General features: G+C 42.4%; 1 protein-coding gene across 2 annotated transcripts in view; it reads left to right on the plus strand.

The window, feature by feature from the left end:
* Window positions 1-7,972, plus strand: part of TMEM260 (transmembrane protein 260) — an 84,245-nt gene extending 76,273 nt beyond the window's left edge. The window contains exons 16-17 of one of the 2 annotated variants that reach the window (XM_064292529.1): window positions 1,678-1,792; window positions 3,148-7,972. In XM_064292529.1, the coding sequence (XP_064148599.1) occupies window positions 1,678-1,746 (69 nt within the window). In that variant the 3' untranslated portion in view covers window positions 1,747-1,792; window positions 3,148-7,972. Of the gene's footprint in view, window positions 1-1,677 lie in introns of both variants that reach the window. The other variant, XM_064292528.1, reaches the window with a different exon arrangement.
* The last annotated feature ends 14,708 nt before the right edge of the window (window positions 7,973-22,680 follow it).

The raw sequence follows: 22,680 nt of genomic DNA on the forward strand, positions 1-22,680 counted from the left end.
CTGCACCACAGTTCTAAAGCTTACACTCACAAACAGATAAATAACGTTTCCAGGGATTCGGGGAACATCTGAAGGCCAAGATCTTGGCACAGCGTTACAGCACCAACAAGGAGCTAAAGTTTTTGCAGTGATCATATTCAATGAAGACGTCATTGTCAGTACCCTCTAAAGGTCTATTTGATTTGGATCAACATGGATGGCATAAAAAAAAGCCCAGGAATAGTAGCGTGTGATTACTTGGATATAGGAAAGTAAACTAACAGGAATATATCTTGTGTAAGAGTTTTTTTCTGGGGGGGGGGAATCCTGACTGCTTTTAAATAAAGTAATATCTATTTTGTGGAAATTATAGGTACTAGAAATATTAGATTATGTCATGTTACCAAAAAAAAGGGTGGGGGATGGGTGGGTAGAGATTCCAAAACTGTAAATGTGAATCCAACAATTGCTGACCTATAAGCAGAGTTATTTGGATCTTTTCTATAGATCCAGGGTGTTCTTGGTGAGGGTTAATTTTCAGCAATACAGGTATTTTGCTGTTTTTAGAAAAGTTGAGTTGATAAGGCTGAGAAAGGTTCAAGATACAGGTCAAGAACACAAAGGCAAATAATTGGACCATATTCCTATCCCAATGGTCCAATTTCACAGAGCACCCGAGAAGTCTCAAGTCTCTTTGTACATGGTTGCCATTAGAGGAGGATACTGTTGTTAAGGTCTAATAAAACGGTATATAGGAATAAGCCAAATCTAGGATTTAGCACTTTCATAATTTTAATTGTTTAGAATTTGTATAAGTCTGCTATAGCTATAGTTAGTACTGGGAAAAAGTACTATGGATGGAAGTGGAGTACAATCTTCATAAACTAATAAAGACAGTTTATGTTCTGTTAAAAAAAATCATCTATAAGTGTTACCTAGAAAGAGGTTATTTTGTAATGTAATCCTTTAAAGAAAACATTTTGAGATTTCTTTCATCTAAATTAAATATTCACTAGAGGGTTGAACTATTGGAAATATCCTTCCTACCTGTGGTCATTACTCATATGCAAAACCAAAAAGAGGACATTGCTTGGGAAATGAGACCCAATTTCCTCATCCCTAGATTACAGTATTATGAAACCTCAAAGCCTATACCCAGGCTCTAAATCAGGACAAAGAAGTTTTGATCCTAAATAAATCACCCACCCATCACCCCAGAACCTTGAATATCCTCTAAGACTCAAGAAATCCCCATGATACATTGGCATGCCAAGACTTGAACACAAAATCTGCAACACTGAGAATTCTGAGGAAGGAGAAAAGAGGCAAGGACTAGAATTTTCTTATACTGTCTTTCCCATAAGATTTTAAGTTTTGAAAGTGGAAAGAAAACTTTATTATTAATGGTGCTTTTAAAAGCTAATGTAAAAAAGTAAGGACTCTTAAAATAATCTAGCAAAAGTTACAGAAGCTTTAAAAGGAGGTTTTTATAAAAGGAACAATCATTTATTAAAAAAAAAAACTGGAGTTCCTTTGACTGAAGAATTAAAAGACAGTCTAGTGGTAAGAGGAAGTTAAAAAAAAAAAGTGCTGTCAAGTCGGTTCCAACTCACAGTGGCCCTCTGCACAACAAAAAGAAATACTACCCGGTCCTGTGCCATCCTCACAATCATTCCTGTGTTTGAATTGCTGTTGCAGCCACTGTGCCAGTCCATCTCCTTGAGGGTCTTCCTCTTTTTCACTGACTCTCAGCCTTACCAAGAATGATGTCCTTCTCCAGGGACTGGTCCCTCCTGATAATGTGTCCAAGTAGGTAAGACAAAGTCTCTCCATCCTCGCTTCCAAGGAACATTCTGGCTGTACTTCTTCCAAGACAGATTTTTCATTCTGGCAGTCCATGGAAACCCTGGTGGCCTCGTGGTTAAGAACCCAGGCTGCTAACCAAAAGGTGGGCAGTTAAATCCACCAGGCGTCCCTTGGAAACCATATGGGGCAGTTCTACTGTGTCCTGTAGGGTCGCTGGGAGTCGGGATTGACGGCAATGAGTTTGGGTTTTTCTTTGTTTGGCAGTCTATGGTATGTATATTCAATATTCTTTACCAACACCATAATTCCAATGCATCAGTTCTTCTTCAATCATCCTTTCAGTTTTGCTTATAGAAGAATGAAAAACCAAAGTTAAATTATGCGGAGCTTAAAACAGTTCATTGATGGAGAGTGCTTGCATTTAGTGAGTGTTATTTTTTGCTAAAATTATATTAATTCACTATGTGGACTAGTATCTGCACAGTTGTGCTTTCTGTGATCAGAAAGTCATCTGTATTCATCTGGAGCCGTTCCTCACAGTGCAGGATTGTAACTAGTTACAGTGATTATCAAACTGTCAGTCATCAAATCAGTTTAGTGGGAGTTAACCAGCATCTTTTTAATGAAATAGAATAAAAATATCAGAGTGCATCTGAGGTAACAAGGGTTAGGTATTGTTTCATGAAACTTTTTGTTCCAATTTCATTTCAGTTTTATATGTTTATTATATGTGTGTATATAGGAGGAGCCCTGATGTGGTTAAGCACCCAGCTGCTAACTGAAAAGTCAGCAGTTTGAACCCATCACTTGCTCTGTGGAAGAAACATGTCACAGTCTGCTTCCATAAAGATCTGGAGCACTGGTGGCGTGGTGGTTAAGAGCTAAGCTGCCAACCAAAAGGTCTGCAGTTCAAATCCACCAGCCACTCCTTGGAAACCCTGTGGGGCAGTTCTACTCTGCCCTGTAGGGTTGCTATGAGTTGAAATCAACTCGACAGCAATAGGTTTGGTTTGGTTTTATATGTATACAACCTATATATCATACAGATATGTGCGTGTATATAAAAAATTTACGTATCAATCTATAAATGTGTGTACTGGGTCACAACATAAAATATACTTATTTGGGGCTGCAGTAAAAAATATGTTTGAAAGCCACTGGCCTAGGAGAACTTAACCAGCTTTATTGAATGTTAATACCACAAAGGATAGTAAGGAATCATCTAGTACAAACTAGCATGACTAATCTGGTTTTATGAATGAAGAAACCGAGATCTGTACCACAAAAGTGACTTAAGAACTGGGACTAGAGAACATGAGCTTCTTGGCTCCATTTGTTATACTTGCCCTTCTTCCATTGCAGTTAAATGAAACCGCCTACATTCCACCATCAACTCTTCGTTACATTAAAGTCCCCAAATAATGAAGCCATATTAAAATTACGATAAACTTTTCAAGAGGCAAATGGTGTGTGAAATCAAGAACTAGCTGCCTGAAATGCTTGCCAAAGTCATGTACTGAATTCTTTCTCCCCCTCCTCCAACCCACTGGAATGTAAATTTTTTTCCCTCCTGTTTTAGACAGGGCCAGTTATAGCCCCGGCTTGTGACAGAGAATTTCCCTACCCATTTTGGATTTAGGAATACATACCCAAATTAAAGGGTTTTGGCGTGATAGAAAAAAGTCACTTTGAAATCCAGGAAATTATTAGCATAAACTACATTCCAGCTGAATCAGCTGCTGAAAGGTCCATTTGAAAAATGATGCACTAGTTTATGTATTCCTTCCCCTCTTACGCAGGGTTCAAAACACAATCATATTTCTATGTTTCACAAAAGGAAATACATCCCAATTCCACTGGAATGTTCGTTGAGTTGGGAATTAGACTTGGCCTCCGAGAAACCCAGAGCTGGCATTCATGATTGTTCTGTTTGGTTCAGCCACTCTACTAAAATTTTTACAGGGGCTCCTGAAGACCTATGTGGCTGATTTCCTAATTATGAACTTTACCAAATCAGTGTTTAGGTGATAATGACTTCTTCCAAATTTGGCTCTTGAGTCATATGTATGATTTGTAAAAATGTGTGGTAATAATAGCAACAATTGTTATTGTAACAACTAATCTCTGGTGAGACCTGTTACCCACCGAATGGCTTCAGTGATTCAAAATCACCCGGTTTCCTGCATTTGGTTAGTGTCAGAGTCAGAAGTAATTTGGCCCTGCATCTTTTGGAGGGAAGTAAATTTGGTGCCATTCATGAGACACAGACCCTTCTGATGTCACCACACAAACAACTGCTACATGTATTTTGTGCATTTGGTAATGATGACCTACTTCACAAGGTTACCATTTATATCAAAGTACTTTCCTCCTTTCGCTTGTCTCCTTGTGGACAAATAGTTGATTTACAGAGCCTAAACCTGTTGAATACTGTGAGCTAATTTGTAGGAAGTGAATATGTGAACCTGTGCAAGAATCTAAGGAGCCCTGGTGGCGCAACAGGTAAACTTTCGGCTGCTAGCCAAAAGGTTGGCAGTTCGAACCTGCCCAGTGTTTCCGCAGGAGAAAGGCCTGGCAATCTGTTCCCATAAGGATTACAGCCTTGAAAATGAAATGGGACAGTTCTACTCTGTCATGTGGGGTTGCTATGAGTTGGAATCAACTTGACAGCACGCAACAACAATGCAAGAATCTAGCAAAACTAGAACTTTGTTTTAAAGTAATACATGAGATCCCATAATTATTGTACTTTTATTGTCATATGAAACATAATTGTGTGACTTGCTTGAAATTTTGGTAAGATATAGTTCCGAAGTTATTTTGGTTCTCCTGGGTCAAATAAATATGTTAACAAACACCTTCATGTCATCCCTAATGCCTCTAAAACCAGTGTGCTGTCTCCTACAGGAGCTCCCTACGACCTCCCAGTGAGAGAGGGACACCTGTAATTCTTATTACCTGCACGAAGAAGCACACGCAAGGATGTATGCCTGGTGTGTTCATTTTGTCCCTAAAAGAGCAAAGAGCAGAAACTTAGTCCTTCCCAAGTTTTCTATCCCCAAGTTTTTGCATTTCCAAGTTGCAAACTGTCCCACAAGTACATACCTTCTCAGGATCACACTTCAGGAGCTTTATAGTATAGTGGTTAGAGCTGGACTCCCAGCTCTGCCACTTACTAGCTATTATTGAAGGAAGTTTCTTAAGTGCTGTGTGCCTTAATTTCCTTTTCTGTAAAATAGGGATATAGTAGACTCAACTCTACGAACAACTAACAACAACAGCAGTGGACTTAGCCAATGGTGTGGTTATAAGGATTAAATAGGTTGGTATATATGCAGTGCATTGAACAGTGCCTGGTGTATACCAAGAGATCGTAGTGTTGGCTGTTTTCATTAATACGCCAGAAAAAACCATTTCTCATCTACTTCAGGCACCTGTATAAAACAAGTCTTCAAAACCTCCTGCTGTTTTGTTTCTCTCCTAAATGCTTTTAAAAAGTCCTTACTGAAAATGCATCTGGAAAACTCAAAAAATAGTTAAATTACAGTTATAAATAATGTGTTAAGTTATATGCATAATTGGAAGTTATAAGAGGGTAACCAAGAAGCACTGAGAAGATGAAGAAATGAAATAGTTCCATCAACAAGAGAAACATGTCTCAATCTGCATGAACACACCCACGTGTACAAGGAGCAAAATCCCAATGTCCACAGTCCATTCATGTCACCATCACTCTGACCTTTACGGCCTTTCTTCCCTCCTATTGGCTGTCCTAAATTATGGCCCACCATACAGGAAGCTTCAGCACTACTACTGTTGGCCTCCTTCCCAAACTTAGACTTGGCCTTGTATACATTTGATCTGATTCCACTTTCCCCCAAATGGTGATGGATTCCATTGGCCCCAGAGACTTCCCAAAGAACAGTCTTCTCCCAACACAGCTAGCTTCTCCACGTACTTACAGGACTGATACAAGACAGAAATCTTGGAGTTCTCAGGGGCCACTGCTGCTGGACTTTCAAAATCATACTGGGGGAAGTGGTCATAGATTTCCCAGTGGAGATGAATGGTGTGCCCATGAGTATGTTTTGCACTCCATTTCTTTCTTTAATCATCTAGTAGCCATTTTTTGAGTTCCTACAATGTCCCAGGCATGGATACTAGGTTTACAGAAGGGGGCCAGGCAGACAAGGGCCCTGTCCCCTCTGGAGCTCTCCTTCTAGGGGGGAAGAAAGCCAAAAAGCAAGTCTAAAAATTGCCCCAAAGATCCTTTTTCATCACCACAACCCTGTCTGTCACTTTATCATACTGTGGTGGCTTGTGTGTTGCTATGATGCTGGAAGCTATGCCACAGGTGTTCCAAATACCAACAGGTCACCTATGGCGGACAAGTTTCAGCAGAGCTTCCAGACTAGATAGACTAAGAAGAAAGGTCTGGTGATGTACTTCCAAAAATTAGCCAATGAAAACCCTATGGATCACAACAGAATCCTGGTCAGCATAGCACCAGATGATAAGCCCCTAGGTTAGAAGGCTGCAGTGGACTCAGACATGCCTACAGTCATGAGGATGGCACGACACCAGGCTGCAATGGACTCAGGCATGCCTACAGTCAGGAGGATGGCACGACACCAGGCAGCAATGGACTCAGGCATGCCTACAGTCAGGAGGATGGCACGACACCAGGCAGCAATGGACTCAGGCATGCCTACAGTCAGGAGGATGGCACGACACCAGGCAGCAATTCGTTCTGTTGTACATGGGGTCGCCATGAACTGGGGCTGACTCTACAGCAGCTAACAATAACAAGCACATGTTACCCAGCCAGGAAACTCAAGCCTGCTCTCTCACTGTTGAAAATGCTGCTTGAGACATGCTGAGCACCACACCCTCAACACAAAGTAGCAGGGTTTCTCCCCCTTGAGCTGTCTGCATCTCATCCTCAGGTTATCTGGAGCCCTGCGGAATGCACAAAGTGCTGTCCTGGGCCACAAAACTCTCATTATGGGGTACCTTTCCCTGCACTCCCCACACACCAACATTTATAATATTTTGTCTTCCCAGGCTACCCTGGAAACCCTGATGGAGTAGAGGTTTAAAACTATGGCTGCTAGCCCAAAGGTCTGCAGTTAAAATCCACCAGGCGCTCCTTGGACACCCTATGAGGCAGTTCTACTCTGTCCTGTAGGGTCACTATGAGTCAGAATCGACTTGACGGCAATGGGTTTAGCGAGGGGCTACCTCTCATCCCTCTGCTCATCTCAACAGCCCTGGATTAAGGAAACACTAGCACTGTCTACCTGTAGCAAAGAAATATCTTCACTTCTCCCACTGCCACTCATGGTAACAGACAAAGGAGAGGGAAGGAAGAGAAGCGTATCAATTGCCCTGAGGCTTGGCGTCTAATTCTCCTCAAGCCCCCACTCAAGGTCCACTAGGGGGGCTGGCTGATTTCATTCATGCCTTCAGCACTTGCTCCTGCTTAACAGCACTGCTGGAAGAACAGGTCCTGCTTTGGCTTCTACAAAGCTAGGAGGGATCATTGCTTCCATAGTATTCTTGCCAAAAATGCGAAGTCTCAATCATGAGAAAACATCAGAGAAACCCAAACTGAAAATAGCCTACAAAATACCTGATGGGTACTCTTCAAAAGTGTCAAGGTCATGAAAGACAAGGCAAAACTGAGGAATTTGTCACAGACTGGATTAGACCAAGGAGACCAAAAAACCGTTGCTGTCGAGTCGATTCCGACTCATAGTAACCCTACAGGACAGGGTAGAACTGCCCCATAGAATTTCCAAGGAGCATCTGGTGGATTCGAACTGCTGACCTCTTGGTTAGCAACCACAGTTCATAACCACTATGCCACCAGGATTTCCTCCAAGGAGATAGGAGAACTAAATGCAATGCAGGATCCTGGATTGCATCCTGGAAAGGAAAAATTGGTGAAATGGGAATTAAAATCTATAGTGTTGTTAAGCATATTTTGCTAATGTTAATTATTTGGCTTTGATAATTGTATTACGGTTATGTAAGATGTTACATTAGGGGAAGCTGGGTGGGTGAAGGGTATACAGGAACACTATTATTTTTGCAACTTTTCTGTAAATCTAAAATTATGACAAAATAAAAAGCTAAAAAAAAAAAAGCATAGCACACCTTTTCCCTCTTACCCCTTGTCATTCTTTGTTGACTCCTGTAGACCTCAAGATGAGCACTAGATAGGACCTGTGGTCTTCATTACTTGGGTGCACCAATCATCAAACAAATAAGATCATACAGCCAAAAGCAACAGGCCTGCTGCTAGCCAGCTGTTAGGGTAGGTGGCTCACAGTGGCCCAGACCTAAGCTCCCTCCTAGTGGCTGTCCAATGGGACCTTGGTGAGGACAAGGCTTCTCCAGGGAGCTGTGAGGCTGTCTCCAGCACCTTGGGATGGCTCTATGGGATTAAATTTCCCTCCAAGCCACTGGGCTCGCACCCAGTTGAGGCCAGCAGGATCCAGTCTCGGATTATTCCTCTGGTCCAGGTTGCTCTCTTCAGGCAGCCACTATGGGAAAAGACGGAGTGGAGGTAAAGCACCCTTAATACCTTAATGCTTTCAAAAGATGATTCAGGTTTTTGTAGCTTCATTAGCATTTGCAGATAGAAATACATTTTTAAGTAGCATTATGCTAAGTAATTATTCTTACAGGATGTGAAATTAAACACATTTTCCTCAGCATGAAATTATTCCGGCCACGTACTGAGTTTGGTGACAGCTTGAGAGTTTGGACAGTGACTTGCAAGAAGGGGAGACACAATCGATGTATTAAAAAGAAAAAAGCCCTAAATATTCCACCAAAGGTAAGTCCTTGTAGCAAAATAATTTTGGCTGGATGGAATATTAAATCTGCTACTATAAATTTCACGCCTTGCATTCCTAAAGCAGATGCAGTGCGGCGATGCCAGAAATTAATTGGAAATCATGGCGACTTGCCTCATGTACTCTGTCCAGTAGAGGGCATAGCAGATAAGCGTTGTGTGTGTTGGTGCCTTACCGCGACTGATAAGGCTTGTTTGTAATTGCTTCTGTAAAGATATGTAACAGCATGCTTGGATGCTTATTTACATTTAGGAATGTGGTTGAGAATAGGAGGTTTAGATTTATAACTTTGTTTTCATCTGTCAATACATAGGAGACTTTTGGTTGTTGCAAGCATTATATTTACCAATGTGCGATGTTAAATTGCTGGATTTAATTGTTACAGAACAGTGAATTATTCTATTATTTCTTACTTTTTTTTTTTTATCCCAAGGAAAATTCAAACTTTCCAGGCTTGAGGGCAGGATAAAATGGCTCTGAGCATGTCAATGTCTCAAGAGCACATTATTTTCTTATTGGATTGTATTAACTTTACAGATGGAAATTTGAAGGAGAATTAGAAGGCTTAGAGATGGGAAATTTGAAGAAGAAAAGAATAATGTCTTAAGATTTCTGGAGGGGTTAACTGGTAAGTCATTTTGAAAGCTGTTGATGCTAATTCTCATAGCAAGAGATATGGCAGACCCTAAAATTATCAGGAACGAGGCATGGAATTGCTAAGAAGGAAGGGAATTTTGTATCACACTCAGAATTGCCCAAGGATTATTATTCTCTCTCCTTCTTACTCCGTCTCTCTCTCTCTCTACCTGTCATAATTGGCACAGGTTTTTCTTGTGTAAGCTCCTCACAGAGCATCTTTCTACCATCTAGGCAGAGGGTGTTTGGCATTTCCAGTTAGTTTAAAAAACAAAGTCTTGTGCCTCTAATGCACGTATTGGGACCTGAAGGGACAAGCAACATGACATATATAAACAAACATTCACCCATAAGCACTCTAATCTGCAGCTGAAGGGAAAGCTGGGGAATAAAAATAATAAAACCTAACAGGCAATATTGTTGTGTGCTGTCGAGTCGACTCTGACTCATAGCGACCCTACAGGATAGGGTAGAACTACCTAATAGGGTTTTCGAGGCTGTAATTTTTACAAAAGCAGATTGTCATATCTTTTCTTCCTGGGAGCCACTGGGTCAGTTGGAACTACTGACCTTTCAATTAGCAGCTGAGCGGTTAACCACTGCACCAATGAACAATAATACTATAGAAAAAGGTATAGGCCTACACCCCCCCGCCCCCAGGAATCAGCTATTTCTTGAAGAAGGATCAGGTGGCTGGGAGTGGCATCGCCAGACCATGCCTTGCTTTTGCCCCATGCTCAGTAGTAGGGCAAGACCTTTCTGCCCCATGTGATCCAACAGTCTCCCAAGCACCAGTATGGTGGGCCCGGGTCCTGGTTATTGTCACAGCCATCTTCACCAGACTCGTCCTTTCCCTTCTGGAGCTCTTTCCCACAGCTTAGAATGTGTCCGTACAATCCCAGATCAGATTGGGGAAATGAGCTGGGGAAGAAGCACACTATAGTGCTTGCTTCTGGTGATCGCCAGTCCAAGGGTGGCAGGAGACCCAGTTTTCACTCTGTGCTCTTTTTATCTTTGAATTTTCTACCAGAAGCAAGTATTGTTAGCTGCCATGGAGTGGGCCCCAGACTCCTGGTGACCCCATTCACAACAGAACAAAACACTGCCCAGTCTTGTGCCATCCTCGTGATTGGCTGCGGGTTGGGCACATATAATCCATAGGCTTTCATTGGCTGGTTTTCAGAAGTAGATTGCCAGGCCATTCTTCCTGGTCTGTCTTAGTTGGCAGCTCCAGTGAGATCTGTTCTGCATCATAGCGATATGCAAGCCTCCAGTGACAGGTGGTGACTGTACATGAGGTGCCTTGGCCAGGAATCAGATTGGAGTTTCCCACAAGGGAGGAGAGAATTCTACCACTGGACCATCAGCCCCCATCCCCAGCAAGTATTACCTAGTTTTAAAAAAAATCTAAATTGCTTTTGTAAAAGAATGAAAATTGTGGCAAAATGGAACTGTGACTGATAGATAAGGAGTGACTTGCCCATTCCTACACCAGTTTTCTTGTCAGTCACTCTCCCAGCCACCTGAATTGCTTTCTCCCTCTTGTGTGTTTCATACAGGTATCCTTTCTCACAGAAACCTGCTCTACTGCAGATCTTGTTTCTCCTCTGAGACTTCAGTGTGTCGCTTACATCATACTGTTACTTTACAGATGGACAAATGGGCTTCTCCCCCATGTGTTTGTATGTGTGTGTTGTGTGTGTGTGTGTGTGTGTGTGGTGGGAATAGGTGTTGATGGTAAAGGGTCCTACAGGAGAAGGAGGAAGGAAAGCGAGAACAGAGAAGACATGGAGAGAGGAGAGACACCATTCGTTATTACAAAGTTTATGGCAGAAGAATTTGACTTCAATGATTAATGAGTTTAGGGTTGAGTTCTTGGATGGGTTTAAGTTCAATGTGAAAGTTAGAGCCTCCAGAGCTCTGCCTCCCTTCCACCTGTCCAATTGGAAGTACTGTCATGGAAAGTTCTATATATACCCAAAATGGCAAGAGCTGTGATTTGGCTTCTACATAGCTGCAACTGCTGATAAAAAATTTACATCTTGCCCCTTTTCTCAGATAGCTGCTTCTCTTGTAGTAAAGTCCTTCCAGTCAAAAGTTGTATTTAAATAACTACTAGTTATATTTAAATAACAACTCCCATGGTGTATCAGTGAAGGTTCTCTTACACAGAAGAGAATCCATTCTAGCTAGTTGAAGCAGAAAGGGACTTATAAGGAATTAAGTGGCTTATAGAATCATCAGGAGGGCTGAAGAAATAGGCTCTAGGTTTAACCTTTCCAGGATGACTCTCAAAACTGTACTGCAGAGCCTGGCCAACAAGAGAACTGCAGCCTTCTACTACCAGAAAGCTGCTTGCTGAAAGGGAAGCTATTGCTCCAGCTTCCAACTCAAGAACCATGACACTACTGCCACTATCAGGAAGCCACCGTGGCTGGAAAGTCATTGCAACTGCTACACCTAGAACCAACCAGTGTCACTAGAATCCACGCCAATGAAATGGCTGACCCCACCACTGCCTGTCAACACATACAGGAAATTAAATGTCCCTGACTGTGCTTGCCAGCAAGAAGAACAGAAATGTAGGATATGTCTCACTGCCGCCTTCCAAATCTCATGGGAGTACATCTGAATGGCTGAACCTCATTCACATTTGGAACCCTAGCTGCAAGGGTGTCTGGGAAATATTTTAATTTTCCAACCTCCACAGTACAGAAGGCATTCTAGAGGGTAACTGGATTAAATGTTGAACATCAGTACACCATATCTGCCACAATTCAAACAATTACGGAAATGAAAACATGCTTTATTTAAAAAAAAATTTACAAACCGTACACAAGAACAAATAATTAAAATAAACCAAAAATAGAACCAAAATTAAGTGCACGTTCAGAAATGGACAAATTGGTAAGGCAAGATTGTTCCAACAAGGGTTTATCGGTACTGAGGTCAACACAAAATAAAGAAGGATAAGAATTCTTTTATTTTTACCCAAATGACAGAGGAATTAGCAAAAGTTGATGCAATTCCATCTGTTTACATGACATCTAGAACACAGTGATCAGTACATTGATTAGAACATGGAGCAGAAGAGCAAAAAGTAGCCTGTTTTAGCCACTAACGATGCAAAAGCTGGCAGGCCTCCCTTGCTGTGAAGACCAGAACTGAGAAGGGAATCTATTATAGCATCAATGGAATGGGCTAAAGATGTGACTGGTCATGGTCGGCCTGCAGGAATTGGGTCTGCATGCATGATCTGATGGAATCAGCATTCTTCCAGAAAGAGCAAGGCTTGGGGGCTACAAATAGAGAAGAAACATGAAACAGAAGTCAGAGCATCTTTCTCTTTCCCACTGTCATTTGAGAAGCCGTCCTAGGACAACATAGACATGAGTATAATAAGTACATCCTGGGATGCCACTTAAAGGCAGAGTAGGAAATGCTGCACTGGTGTCAGCACTGGGACAAAACTCTTTATGCTCCAGGAGAAGAACAGCTGAAAAGAAGAAATTCTGGGAACACAAAATCAAGTGACCCAAGTGGTTATGTAGATAGAGACTGCAAGGCATACACTGTTCCAAGGCTTTCAGAAGCTGGAGGACCACTTAACAACCACAGAACTGGGACCATAGTTTACAGAAGAGACAGGAAGTGGATGGGGCAATAAGCCGAGATTATCCTGCAAAGAACCCTTCCAAAGCCTCCTACAATTTATGATGGAAAGTCAGATGTCCAACTGAGACCAGGACTGAGTCCTGATAGCTACACAGAGCACAGTTCTCTGATGTCACTTGTGTAACTTCCAATCCCATTGTGCCTTGAGTGGAAGTAGAGTCAACTGCTCTAAAACTTTTTGAGTTACTTATGACCTTTGACACAGACATTTACTGTTTTAATCTTTTCATTTATATATTTATTTAACAGGTTTTTTTGTTTTTTTTTTAGTATCTACTACACGTCAGGTGCGTGTCTGTCAGTTTGTTGTACTATGGGGGCTTGCGCATTGCTGTGATGCTGGAAGCTATGCCACCAGTATTCAAATACCAAAAGGGTCACCCATGGCAGACAGGTTTCAGCTGAGCTTCCAGATTAAGACAGAGTAGGAAGAAGGGCCCAGCAGTCTATTTCTGAAAAGATTTAGCCAGTGAAAACTTTATGAATAGCAGCAGAAAACTGTTTGATATAGTGCTGGAAGATGAGCCCCTCAGGTTGGAAGGCACTCAAAGGATAACTGGGGAAGAGCTGCCTCCTCAAAGTAGAGTTGACCTTAGTAACACGGATGGAATGAAGCTTTGGGGACCTTCATTTACATATGTGGCACGTCTCAAAATGAGAAGAAACAGCTGCAAACATTCATTAATAATCAGAACGCAGAATGTACAAAATATGAATTTAGGAAAACTGGAAGTTGTCAAAAATGAAATGGAAAGCATAAACATTGATGTCTTAGGCATTAGTGAGCAGAAATGGCTTGTATTGGACATTTTGAATTGGATAATCATATGGTCTACTACGCTGGGAAAGACAACTTGAAGAGGAATGGCATTGCATTCATTGTCAAAAAGAACATTTCAAGATCTATCCTGAAGTACAGTGCTGTCAGTGATAGGATGATATCCATACACCTACAAGGAAGACCAGTTAATATGACTATTATTCAAATTCACACATCAACCACTAAAGCCAAAGATGAAGAAATTGAAGATTTTTACCAACTTCTGCAGTCTGAAATTGATCAAACATGCAATCAGGATGCATTGATAATTACCGGAGATCGGAATGCAAAAGTTGGAAACAAAAAAGAAGGATTAGTAGTTCGAAAATATGGCCTTGGTGACAGAAAGGATGCTGGCAATCACATGATAGAATTTTGCAAAACCAACAACTTCTTCATTGCAGATACCTTTTTTAAAAGCTCAATAATCATCAGTCAGAACAAGAGCAGGGCCAACTTTGGAACAGACCTTTAATTGCTCATATGCAAGTTCAAGTTAAAATTGAGGAAGTTAGAAAAAGTCAATAAAAGCCAAAGTACAACCTTGAGTATGTTGTTGTTGTTGCTCTCCTTAGGTGCCATCCAGTCGGTTCTGACTCATAGCAACCCTATGTGCAACAGAACAAAACACTGCCCAGTCCTGCATCATCCTCACAATCATTGTTATGCTTAAGCCCATTATTGCAGCCACTGTGTCAATCCATCTTATCAAGGGTCTTCCTCTTTTTCACTAACCCTCTACTTTACCAAGCATGATGTCCTTCTCCAGGGACTGATCCCTCCTGACAATATGTCCAAAGTATGTGAGACGTAGTGTCATAATCCTTGCTTCTAAGGAGCATTCTGGTTGTACTTCTTCCAAGACAAATTTGCTTGTATGAACAAATTTGAGTATATCCCATGTGAATCGAGAGACCATCTCAAGAACAGATTTGATGCATTGACCACTAATGACCAAAGAAAGCAAGAGGTCATTAAAAAGACAGGAAAGAAAGAAAAGACCAACATGGATGTCAGAAGAGACTCTGAAACTTGCTCTTGAACATCAAGTAGCTAAAGCAAAAGGAAGAAATGATGAAGTAAAAGAGTTGAACAGAAGATTTCAAAGGGAGATTCAAGAAGACAAAGTAAAGTATTATAATGACATGTGGAAAGACCTGGAGATGGAAAACGAAAAGGGAAGAACACGCTTAGCATTTCTCGAGCTGAAAGAACTAAAGAGAAAATTGAAGCGTGTGATATTAATGATATGGTTCGATAACTTTCATATTCAGTGGGATCACCTTTCTTGGGAATAGGCATAAATATAGATCTCTTCCTGTTGGTTGGCCAGGTCGCTGTCTTCCAAATTTCTTGCCATAGATGAGTTGCAATATTGAAGGATTCTATGGGGAAAATATTAAATGACGCAGGAAGCATCAAAAGAAGATGGAAGGAATACACAGAGTGACTATAACAAAAAGAATTGGTCAATGTTCAACCATTTCAGGGAGTACCATATGAGCAGGAACCAATGGTACTGAAGGAAGAAAGCTGCACTGAAGGCACTGGCGAGAAACAAGGCTCCAGGAATTGATGGAATACCAATTGAGATGTTTCAACAAATGGATACAGTGCTGGAAGTACTCACTTGTCTATGGCAAGAAATTTGGAAGACAGCGACCTGGCCAACCAACAGGAAGAGATCTATATTTATGCCTATTCCCAAGAAAGGTGATCCCACTGAATACGAAAATTATCGAACAATATCATTAAAAAAACACGCAAGTAAAATTTTGCTGAAAATCATTCAAAAGTGGCTGCAGCAGTACATCAACAGAAAACTGCAGAAATTCAAGCCAGATTCAGAAGGGATATAATTGCTGATGTCAGATGGATCCTGGCTGAAAGCAGAGAATATACCAGAAAAATGTTTACCTGTGTTTTATTGATTATGCAAAGGCATTTGACTGTGTGGATCGTAACAAATTATGGAAAATATGGTGAAGAATGGGAATTCCAGAACACTTAATTGTGCTCATGAGGAACCTGTACACAGATCAAGAGGCAGTCATTCAAACAGAACTAGGGGATATTGCATGGTTTAAAGTCAGGAAAGGTGTGCATCAGGATTGTATCCTTTCACCATACCTATTCAATCTGCATGCCGAGCAAATAATCTGAGACGCTGGACTATATGAAGAACAGGGCATCAAGATTGGAGGAAGACTCACTAACAACCTGCCTTATGCAGATGACACAACCTTGCTTGCTGAAAGAGGATATGAAGCATTTGCTGATGAAGATCAAAGACCACAGCCATTAGTACGGATTACACCTCAACATAAAACAAAAATCCTCAAAACTGGGCCAATAAGCAACACTATGATAAATGGAGAAAAGATTGAAGTTGTCGAGGATTTCATTTTACTTGGATCCACAATCAATGCCCATGGAAGTAGTAGTCAGGATATCAAATAACACATTTCATTGGGCAAATCTGCTGCAAAAGACCTCCTTAAAGTGTTAAAAGCAAACATATCATTTTCAGGACTAAGGTGTGCCTGACCCAAGCCATGGTGTTTTTAACTGCCTCATATGCATGTGGAAGCTGGACAATGAATAAGGAAGACCAGAGAAGAATTGATGCATTTGAATTATGGTGTTGGCAAAGAATATTGAATATACCATGGACTGCCAGAAGAACCAACAAATCTGTCTTGGAAGCAGTACAGGTAGAGTGCTTCTTAGAAGCGAGAAAGGCAAGACTTCGTTTCACATACTTTGGACATGTTATCAGGAGGGACCACTCCCTAGAGAAGGATGTCATCCTTGGTAGGATAGAGGGTCAGGGAAAAAGAGGAAGACACTCAACGAGATGGACTGACACAGTGGCTACAACAATGGGCTCAAGCATAACAATGATCATAAGGATGGTGCAGAACAGGGCAGTGTTTCGTTTTGTTGTATATAGGGTCACTATGAGTTGGAACCAACAGCACGTAACAACAGCAATGCTATTATCATTTTTATTATTATCACCTCATCTAGGCTCCTTGTGCTACAAGTGCTGCAGCTCTCAACCAGCCTCCCACCTCTGATTGATTCTGCCTGACACCAAACTCATCCTCCTCACAGGCCATTTTCATGATGTCACACTTTCCAAATCTCCGCCTATAAGATAAAGCCCAAAGTTCTTGGCCAGGTATCCAAGTAAGTCCTTCAAACCCAACCTTTCCACTGTATTCCCCTCACTCTCTGAGATGAACTCTCCACTCAGGCCAGTCTAACTCTACTCACCCTCCCTTGGAACCCTTTGTCAGAACCTCCTGTTCTTAACCACTTCATCAGGTACCTAAAGGTTTCTCACCTAAGGTCAAGCTTCTATAAATTTATCCCAAAGTCCTCAACCTCTCCTCTGAATTATAATTCATGTCATATAGTCACTCCCATAATTACATGTCAATAGAGTCTATGTTACCCTTTTAAAACTTAATTATATATCTTGAATATAGATAGATAGATGATAGGTAGGTAGGTAGGTAACTACCATCAAGTGGACTCTGACTCATGGTGACGTTATGAACAAAATGAAACAATGCCCTGTCCTGCATCATCCTCACAGTTGCGAGCTTATTCAAGTCCGTTGTGATGAATATTGTGCCAATCCATCTCACCTAGTGTCTCCCTTGCCCTCGGTGGCCCTCTACTTCACGAAAAAGGATGTCTTCCTCCAGTGATTGATCCCTTCTGATGATGTGTCCGAAGCAAGCAAGACAGACAGTGTTCTATTGTGATCCATAAGGTTTGCATTGGTAAATTTCTGGAAGTAGATTGCTAAGCTTTTCTTCCTAGTCTGTCTTAGTCTGGAAGCTCCACTGAAACCTGTCCACCATGGGTGACCCTGCTAGTATTGAAATACTGGTGGCATAGCTTCCACCATCATAGCAACATGCAAGTCACCACAGTATGACAAACTGAGAGTTGTGAGGTGGGACTTGAATTATGTATATGTTTTTATTTATATATTTACTGAACAAACATTTGCTCAACATCCTTTTGTTTTTGTCAACAAACTAATATTTGGTTGGCCTATGCCAGGAGCTGGGTGTTGAGTGGTAAACCTGACAGAGTCCTGCCCTTGCTCAGCTTCCCATTGAGTATTGGGAACAGATGGATCAAGGGGTAATTGCAATACAAACTGATAAATGCTGTCCTGGGGTGAGCATGGGATGTCATGAGATCCCAGAGGAGGGACACTATCCCCTCCCAGACTTAGAGGAAACAGAAGGTGAGATCCAGAGGATGAACGAGGTTATTTTAGTCAGAAGAAGGGCCAGGATGCTACAGGCAGAGAGAATAGCATTGGTAGAGGCAGAGACTTGAAGGAATGGGGTGAGTTTGGGAAACAGCAAGTAGGTCTCTCTACCTCATAAATAGGAGGGAGGGCTAAAGTCACAGGGAAAGAGTGTGAAATGATTGGCTAAGGCCATCGACTGAAGGGCTTTGTGTGTCACGCTCATGAGTTTGAACCTCTTAGGGTAGCAGGGGACAGAGGAGAACGCATGGGGGTGTATGTTTGTTCTCAGGGTTACCCATGAGGGTTTTTAGCCCTACAAATGGGACCCAAATGCTAAATGTGTATCGAGAGCCGCTTTCCTGATTAAGATACCTCAGCCCAAATCAGAACAGGGGATCTTTGAGATGACTTGGTGGTTCCCCATTCCCACAGTTCCTGGAGTCTCCTAACTACCTCCTGGAGTACTGAACAATGGCCTCCCTATGCTGGGATGGGGCTGTGCGAGCACCAACCAGGCCCGCTTTACTGCTGCCAGGGAGTGGGGTGTCCTTTTAGGCCCTGCTAACTTAGACTTGATCTTCAACTTATAGTTAATTTGATGAGGGGTAAAAAATGACTTTCATCTTCCTACATCTTCCCAAAGTGTTTGCAGACACCCTCCACAGAAGCCTGAGTTTGCTTGGCAGAGAGTTCCATGGCTCCCTTTGGAACCTAGATTGGCAGTAATGACAGTCCCTATCACAGGGTCTCTCTCAACATCACCCTGTGTGTTCTGGATGCTATTTGTTAAATGCTCAAAAAGAGAAAGGGACCCCTCAGCGTTATGATGCTGTTTCTTTGCTAAATTGTTAGTATGCTTTTGTCCTTTATTCCACAGCTCAGAATCAATGCGGGTGGTGTCTGTGTGGTCAGAATGTCACCCCACTATTCCTTGGCCCCTCAGGGCTTGACACTGACCTTGTTTTCCTGTGCAAGACCAGAAGCAGGACACCCCCAGCACCCCAAAGTTCCAGAGGAACACCCAACTCAGTACTGCTTTCTGACTACAGTCCTATTTCTTTTTCTTAGGAGACTGGCAGAAACCATCCCACATAGCTCCCTATGCACACATTCAGAACAAAGTGTAGAATTTTTATTGTAAACTGAGATTTTCCCAGGGGAACTCAGTGAGCCACACAGAGCCTTCAAACACTTCATTCGCTAAGTCGGTTGCCTGACACATCTTGGTGTTGCACTGACATAACCTGTTTGCTCCCTTGAGATGACCTTGTGTTTCCCTAGTTATTAAGATGGCACTCAGCCTGCCCACTCCAGCTTATGTGTTTGCAGAGCATCTACTCTTTGTGTCCCAAGCACCCTTTTCCAGTAGCACTGGTCCCTGGGTGAGGTGCTGGTGTGTGGCATGTATTTAGGAGCATGAGCTAGTAATCCAATCCTCCCTTACCATTTGCCAGTTGAGGGTGGGGGGGGATGTCTTGGACCAGTTACTAAACCTCTGAGACACAGTTTCTTCATCTGTAAAATGCGGGCAATAGTATTTACTTCATAGGGGTTTAAAAGAAGTAAATGATGTAACAAATGTAAACTGGCCGACATGATATATAGGTAGACAAGCAGATAGGTAGATATGTGCCATCAAGTCAACTCCAACTCATGGTGACCTTATGTATAATAGAACAAAACATTGCTCAGTCCTATGTCATCCTTACAATCACTAGCGTGTTTGAGTCCATCGAGGTGGCTATTGTTCCAATCCATATCACCCAGGGTCTCCCTTCCCCTTGTTGTCCCTCTACTTCAGCAAACATGATGTCGTCCCCCAACAATTGATCCCTCCTATTCTGTTGTGATTCCTAAGGTTTTCATTGGGTAATATTCAGAAGTAGGGCACCAGGCCTTTCTTCCTAGCGTGTCTTAGTCTGGAAGCTCTGCTGAATCCTGTCCACCATGGGTGACCCTGCTGGATGGCGGAACAGATTCCAGCATCCCAGCAACATGCAAGCCACAACAGTAAGATAAACTGACAGGTGGTAGAAGTTGGCCTATACCTACTGCCATGGAGTCAGTTCTAGCTCATACTGACCCTATGCATAACAGAACAAAACACTGTCTGTTCCTGTGCCATCCTCACAATTGTTACTATCCTTGAGCCCATTGTTGCAGCCACCATGTCAGTCCATCTCCTTGAAGGTCTTCCTCTTTTTCTCTGACCCTTTACTTTACCAAGCATGATGTCCTTCTCCAGGGACTGATTACTCTTGATAATATGTCCAGAGTATGTGAGACATAGTCTCACCATCTTTGCTTCTAAGGAGCATTCTGGTTGTACTTCTTCCAAGACAGATTTGTTTGTCCTTCTGGCACTCAACGGTATATTCAATATTCTTCACCAACACCACAATTCAAAGGCATCAGTTCTTCTTCAGTCTTCTTTATTCATTGTCCAGCTTTCACATGCATATGAGGCAACTGAAAACACCATGGCTTGGGTTAGGGGCTCCTTAGTCCTCAAGGTGACATCTTTGCTTTTTAACACTTTAAAGAGGTCTTTTGGAGCAGATTTGCCCAGTGCAATGCATCTTTTGATTTCTGGACTGCTGCTTCCATGGGTGTTGATTGAGGATCCAAGTGAAATGAAATCCTTGACAACCTCAGTCGTTTCTCCGTTTATCATGATGTTGCTTGTTGGTCCAGTTGTGAAGATTTTTCTTTTATGTTGAGGTGTAATCCGTATTAAAGGCTGTGGCCTTTGATCCTCATCAGTAAGTGCTTCAAGTCCTCTTCACTTTCAGCAAGCAAGGTTGTGTCATCTGCATAAACAGGCTGTTAATGAGTCTTCCTCTAACCCCGATGCCCCATTTTTCTTCATATAGTTCAACGTCTTGGATTTTTTGCTCAGCATACCGATTGAATAGGGATGGTGAAAGGATACAACCCTGATGCACACCTTTCCTGACTTTAAACAATGCAGTATCCCCTTGTTCTATTCAAACAGCTGCCTCTTGATCTAGGTACAGATTCCTCATGAGCACAAAAAAGTATATCGTAATTCTCATTCTTTGCAACGTTACCCATAATTTGTTATGATCCACACAGTCAAATGCCTTAGTATAGTCAATAAAACACAGGTAAACATCCTTCTGGTATGCTCTGCTTTCAGCCAGGATCCATCTGACATCAGCAATGATATCCTTGGTTCCATGTCCTCTTCTACATGAGGCTTGAATTTCTGGCAGTTCTCTGTCAATACACTGCTGCAGCCGCTTCTGAATGATCTTCAGCAAAATTTTGCTTGCATGTGACATTAATGATATTGTTATATAATTTCCACATTTGGTTGGATCACCTGTCTTGGGAATAGGGATAAATATGCATCTCTTCCAGTTGGTTGGTCAGGTAGCCGTCTTCCAAATTTCTTGGCACAGACAAGTGAGCACTTCCAGTGCTGCATCCATTTGTTGAAACACTTCAATTGGTATTCCATCAATTCCCAGGGCCTTGTTTTTCACCAATGCATTCAGTGCAGCTTGGACTTCTGTGGGGGCTTGTGTGTTGCTGTGATGCTGGAAGCTATGCCATCAGTATAGTGACCCTGTAGTAAGTGGCTGCTAACCAAAAGCCTGGCAGTTCGAATCCAGCAGACGCTCCCTGGAAACTCTGTGGGGCAGTTCTACTCTGCCCCATAGGGCCACTATGAGTCAGAATCTACTCAACGGCAATGGGTTTTGGGGTTACAGTAAGTGGTTATTCAAAATCCACTGCTATTATTATACACATATCATAGGACTAGGCAGAGTTGCTCTTCAAACCTGTTTTCCCTTCCTTCCCCTGTTCTTAAACAGTGTATTTCTCTGTGTTTTATGAAAAACACAGAGGAAGTTACACAGCCTTCGGGTTGAGCTCTGCAGGTACTGAAGTCAGTTTGTGTGCTATCCTGGCCAAAGCAGTCCTTGACTGTTACCAGGTGGTGGAGCAGGTCATGGCTGCTGCCACCACCGCGGCAGACCCAGCAGCCTCACGCATGACACTGTGTGCAAGGATGCGTGGCTGCACTGCCACTGGCCGGATGGCTCCCACGGTGCTCTGGCTTTCCCAGCGCTGCAGAGAGGCTGGATACTGCAATGCACATTGCAGGAAAGTTAACTACTCATGGGGAGATGGGATGCAAGGGACCCGCCAATTCATTCTTCACCCTTCCTCCTCCTAGGGGCCTAAGGGCAATGCTTTACAACTTACCAAGACTGGTTCTAGAATAAACACAGGCCAATTATGGCCAATGAGACAAAAAGGGAAGTCTTCTGGATGGGGCAGAGACAGAGGCTGGAAATTTTTTCCTCCATCCTAAAAGAAAGCCACAGGAGGAAATGGTCTCTTGCCCTGTTCTGAAGGTTGTCCTTGTCTCTGTGATTCCTGGACCTGCTGTGGCCACATAGCTACTAGCTCAAGGATCAAGCCAATAGTGAGGGCGGCAGAGCATAGAGAAAGCATTGCTGAGCTGCTGAATCAACCCAACCACACTGCTTTATTGTGTCAGGTAGTTTGAGTTGGGGTATTTGAGGCTTACATCTGAAACCATCTTCTCGGCTCCACCTGTCCTTATTTGGCAACTAAGTCACAGGATG

The sequence above is a fragment of the Loxodonta africana genome, chromosome 10 (genome assembly GCF_030014295.1).
Source record: "Loxodonta africana isolate mLoxAfr1 chromosome 10, mLoxAfr1.hap2, whole genome shotgun sequence".
Classification (NCBI taxonomy): domain Eukaryota; kingdom Metazoa; phylum Chordata; class Mammalia; order Proboscidea; family Elephantidae; genus Loxodonta; species Loxodonta africana.